Here is a 5,317-nt window from a genome sequence, read left to right as displayed (position 1 = left end):
TGTTTATGTCTGTATTGTGCAACCTTGATATCTTTTCTTATGGACTACATGCGGTTGTCTATTTCATCAAGCGTTTGCCTTAAAACTTTTACCTTAATTAGAGGATCAGACCAAGTCAAGGGTGTAAGCCTGTAAGGCAAGTCTCTTGAGAGCCGTCAGTCTAAGGGTGTTTACACACTTGGGTGGAAGCCCACGAAAAAGTTTTACCCAACCAATCAGATCACCACAATCACCCACCCATCTGACATTTCTTTATAGATTGTGACCACGCCTATGCACCCTTAGCGCTGATGTGTTTGCTGACTGGAGCCCAACAACCACCGTTCCAGTTTTGAGTGGAATAGCCTGCCCACAGCTCTCAGTTTTGCAGGATGCCTTTTCCGTGGGCATGTCTGTAAAAGATATTGTCGTCCATCAACTATTTATCAAAAAGGTGCCTGCCCACAGCTCTCAACCTTTTTCGTGGGGGGTAGGCCCATAGTCCTAAGAAACTCCAACTCTAAGCATTTTGGTGAGTTATTTGCAGGAGAGCCATCACTTCTAAATTTAGAGAGTCCAAAAGCGGGCAACTGTTGAGCTATATAAGGATTTTAAAATTTACAAAAAGCATTTAGTTCACCCGGGCTTGAAAGTGAAGAATTAGTGTATCAAAGGCAATAAAGGAGCACCCTTGCAATAAAGGAGCACCACCCTTGCAAGGAGCGCGTGGGACGAGGTGGGGAGCACTGCAGAGCTTGTCTACTACAAAAGCGGGGTGTTCGTGGAGACATGCCACCAAGCCTCATCAAGCTGCCTCTCACATGTGCGCTGTGCTGTGAGCTTGGCCATCGCCATGAAGAGCCATTCTTCAGAGTAGGGCGTCGCCATTGCCTTGTTGCTTCATGGATACCAATTCAGCAGAGGATGCTCTGGACTCTGGCCAGCAGCGCCTCAAAGAACTGGGCTACAAGCAGGAGCTCAAACGCGACCTCTCGTAAGTACATTACTACCTAAAATCACATGCCTTCTGGCATAACCCTTCTCTGCCATCTGCCCTTAGGTTAATCTGTGTACTCACTCATCTATACATAATCAAACAGTTTATCATGCAATGCATCCTCCACATGCTTTTGACATTGTCTCCTTTTATACCCTAATCTTTTAACCCTTCCCTGTCACACAGGGTGCTGTCCAACTTTGCCTTCTCCTTCTCCATTATATCCATTCTTACTGGTGTTACCACCTTGTACGATACTGGGCTTTCTTATGGAGGCCCAATCTCCATGACCTATGGTTGGCCCATTGCCGGTTTTTTTACCATGTTTGTCGCCCTCTCCATGGCTGAGATCTGCTCTGCTTACCCTACCTCTGGAGGCCTCTACTTCTGGAGCTACCAACTTGCAGGGCTAGAATGGGGTCCCTTTGCATCATGGATAACTGGCTGGTATGCGCTTTCCTAACTTCATGTGCCATCATCTCGTATAAAAACTGTCTTCTTCTTTTTTTCCTCGTGGTGATTTTTCTTGAACATACTCATTTGGCATGCCAGTATTGCCACTTTGATAGCCCAAGTAGCAATTTTATATGATTGATGTTTTTGCTTAGAATCTTGGTTACCATTTTGGTTTTTTGTGTAGGGTTCAAGGTCACCACTTACTATTAATTAAGTACAGTATCCCTTTGCTATGGGCTCCATTTATGGATGGCTTCACATGCCTTTGTGGGCTCATGAAGCCAGCAGGTGGCCATCTAATGAGCAATCTTGTCTTCTCAGCTGGATGGACCGGTATCTAACATGGTCAGGGTGGGTTCTCAAAGAACTCTTGGCATCACCAACCTGCACCTCAAAGTGTCAGTCAATTGTGTGCAAGTACATAGCACACAGCTCGGATCAGATCTCGGGCATGAAGATAGTCCTCGGATCATATCTCAGGCATGAAGATAGACCCCCAGTTTGTGACCCCCCAAGACATGAACCCCCACAAGGGACACTTCATCTGATTTATAGAAGCAATCAAAGATGAGATGCTAGCCATATGTCCCAGAAATGCAATCACCACTTTGCACAGCACCCCAGTCAATGCATGGACCGGTTTGGCATAACATCAAGTGGATCCATCACAGCATGAGGAAATTGTACAAGCATGAGAAGGGATGTATATCAATAAGGGCCGCACTTAGGAGTGCGAAATGCTGCTTTGTCATTGGTTAATTTGCTGCAGACTGGCTGAAAATAGTTGTTGTGTTTCAGAGATTAACCAATGAATAAGTTGCATTAATTTCTCCTCCTCCTTTTTCACGATTTACCTGGTCTGCGCTGGACTCAGGAGTAAACATGAGCAGCAGAGAATGGTCGATGGCTTACCTTGATGTTTGCGATTCAATGTCACAGTTGGCGATGCCTATATATGGATCAAAGGAGGTTCTTGTGATGTGGTCATGGTCATAGATGTTTTTAGAGAAGGATATGCAAAGCTGGATTACACATATCATTAATGCCACCTCATCCCATTAGTTGTTTGATTCAATTTGTGTGATATGGAGGTCATCTCTTCCTTCAGATGGCGTTACTCTAGTGTTCTTGAAATTTGAACGTTTAACGGAGTTGTTATCATGTGTGGTTTTGTTGGTCAAAGGCCAGTGTAGTATCATTTTGTGAGTGCATATGGGTCTATGAGACAATGCTTGCATGAGAAGATTTGTGTAAATTGCAAAGAGTGTATGTACCTTGGGATGTATCTGTCCTGATTTTCTGAGATGGGTTGCTGGAGTATTATATTTACACAATTGGTTGGCTTTGTGTGTGCAGGTTCAACATGGTGGGTCAGGTCTGTATTTGAAAATTTACATAAAGCTTAGGCGACAACTTCATCTCTCATATATAATAGTTTTGGAGGAACTATACTACCCCAGGAGCTTCAAATCAATCATGTAACTTGTATTGTTTAACAAAATTCTGTTGTAGTGGGCTGTGACCACGAGTGTTGATTACTCCTTGGCAACTCTTCTTCAAGTCATCATACTACTTAGCACAGGAGGTGCTCATGGGGGAGGGTATATGGCATCTATTTATGTGGTTTTGGGCTTTCATGGAGGCATTCTATTCCTCCATGCGTCCATCAATAGCCTTCCTATCAGCTGGCTTGCCCACCTTGGGACTCTTGCTGCTGCCTGGAACATTGTTGGTAAGAAAGCACTCTTGCTTCTACTACACTTTTCATAAGGATTATGCACTAGGCTTTATCTCAATCAGGCTACCTTAATCTTATATTGTGTCATACTAATTTGTATGGTCAATAATTGCAATTCACTTGATATTCTAACAAATTATAAACTCTCCAGGTGTCTGTGTGCTCATGATTGTCATACCGACCGTTTCTCCCACGAGAGCAACTGGAGAGTTTGTTTTCGGGTATTTCAATATAACCAATACATATAATATCCATAGCAGCCCTTACATTTTTCTCATTGGGCTATTAATGGCCCAGTATACTTTCACCGGATATGATGCCTCTGCAATCATGGTAAGTGTCTTGGCCATGGATGTGTATGTGCGTATATCTATGTCAGTATAGTTTTAAAGTGTGTCTTAATGGTGTTTGAATGGCAGTCAGAGGAGACAAAGTCATCAGACAAAAATGGTCCTTATGGCATCATAAGCGCTGTTGCGATCTCAATTGTGGTTGGATGGGCGTATGTCTTGGGCATCACCTTTGCTGTCACTGATTTGGATTGGGTGCTAGACTCATCAAATGATGCAAATGGTTATGCTGTAGCTCAAGTTTTTTATGATGCTTTTCGACAGAGATATGGCTCTGGCACAGGAGGCATCATCTGCCTAGGAATAGCTGCTGTGGCCATATTCTTCTGTGGGATGAGCTCCATGACAAGCAACTCACGGTGGGTTTAGACTCTCCACCCTCACACGAAATGTTATAATTTTTCGAACTTCATGTTGAAGATACAGTATGATGAATGCTGCTATTAGGTGTATAATTTTGACTGCTATGTGTCTGTTTGTGGATGGTTTATATGTAGGATGGCATATGCATTTTCAAGAGATGGGGCAATGCCCTTTTCAAGTGTCTGGCATGCAGTAAACAAACAGGAGGTACCTTTGAATGCTGTGTGGCTGTCTGCTGCCATTGCATTCATAATGGCATTGACGGTAACGTATCCCAAGACGTGTATGTAAAGGCATAGCTAGCATTGTAAGCTTCTTCTATTAACATCTACTCATTTTGCTTTCTTTTACATTTGCAGTCCCTTGGAAGCTTGGTAGCTTTCCAAGCTATGGTCTCAATTGCAACAATAGGCCTCTACATTGCATATGCATTGCCGACTTTCTTCCGGATCACGATCGGGCGCAAAAGATTTGTGCCTGGTCCCTTCAGTCTTGGCTCTTGGGGTGTGTTTGTGGGTTGGGTAGCTGTATTGTGGGTTGTGACAATCACGGTTCTGTTTTCTCTACCTGTACAATATCCTGTGACATCGGAGAGTTTAAATTATACACCGGTTGCTGTTGGAGGAGTGCTCGTGCTAATCATTGGAAGCTGGCTTGTGAATGCAAGGTTATGGTTTACAGGTCCAGTAGCAAATGTTAACAAGCAATCAGAAAATACACTAGGTACCCATCTTTTGTTGCATTCAAACTAACAAGGCGGTGGGTTGTATGTTGCTAGGAAAATCAGCATTTTCTAATTAGTGAGATTGAGCTTGTCATTTCGTTGACTTGCGTTCGAAATGACTTGCGTTCACAGATACACTTCTTAGACTAATGATTGTGCATGAGAGAAAGAGAGAGAACTTGTGCAGAACCAAGTAAGAGATAGAGAGGGGGAGAGATCTGCATACTTATCCTAATCAATGCAATAATCTTAACCCTATCTGTAATCTTTCCTAACCCTAATCCTAACCTTGCCATTGCCATCTGTCTACAAAGATAATTTCTCATTTTTGTGTGTCTGAGTTGTCATTTCTAGTATGTTTCTATCATTCCTTTTAAGGGTAGAGTATAGATTTGAGTATGTTGCTCTCTCCTTTTGCATAGCCTTTTTTTTTCTTCCCTCAAAGATAACCTAGGGATCTGTAGAAAGAGGATTAGAAGGGAAAGTGATGAGAGAATGCCATGCCAAAAGCAAATGGTATCTAAGATTTGTGTGTATGAGTTGTCATTTATAGTATGTTTCTATCACTCCTTCAGAATGTACATTTGAGTTATGGTACTCTCACTTTTTTTCTCTACCTCAAGCTTCTTCCATAGCCTCCTTGACTTGCTAAGTTGGTGCTTCACATATCATCTCTACATTATGCCACCAATAATTTTTCATATCACACA

The 5,317-nt window shown here is 42.7% G+C and overlaps 1 protein-coding gene across 2 annotated transcripts; it reads left to right on the top strand.

The window, feature by feature from the left end:
* The first annotated feature begins 755 nt into the window (after positions 1–755).
* LOC147631727 (amino-acid permease BAT1 homolog) lies at positions 756–4,740 on the top strand. Of its 2 annotated transcripts, XM_086808252.1 has the most exons (8): positions 756–973; positions 1,163–1,423; positions 2,789–2,807; positions 2,945–3,164; positions 3,322–3,503; positions 3,590–3,879; positions 4,018–4,147; positions 4,243–4,740. In XM_086808252.1, the coding sequence occupies exons 1-8, from the start codon at positions 882–884 to the stop codon at positions 4,633–4,635; spliced, it is 1,587 nt and encodes a 528-aa protein (XP_086664378.1). In that variant the 5' UTR covers positions 756–881; the 3' UTR covers positions 4,636–4,740. The 2 variants fall into 2 exon arrangements, with proteins under 2 accessions (XP_086664378.1, XP_086664379.1); XM_086808253.1 differs by lacking the exon at positions 1,163–1,423.
* The last annotated feature ends 577 nt before the right edge of the window (positions 4,741–5,317 follow it).

Source organism: Cibotium barometz, chromosome 14 (assembly GCF_041138505.1).
Source record: "Cibotium barometz isolate CiBa-2024 chromosome 14, ASM4113850v1, whole genome shotgun sequence".
In the NCBI taxonomy this organism is placed as follows: Eukaryota; Viridiplantae; Streptophyta; class Polypodiopsida; order Cyatheales; family Cibotiaceae; genus Cibotium; species Cibotium barometz.
This window is presented reverse-complemented; position numbering and strand designations above follow the sequence as displayed.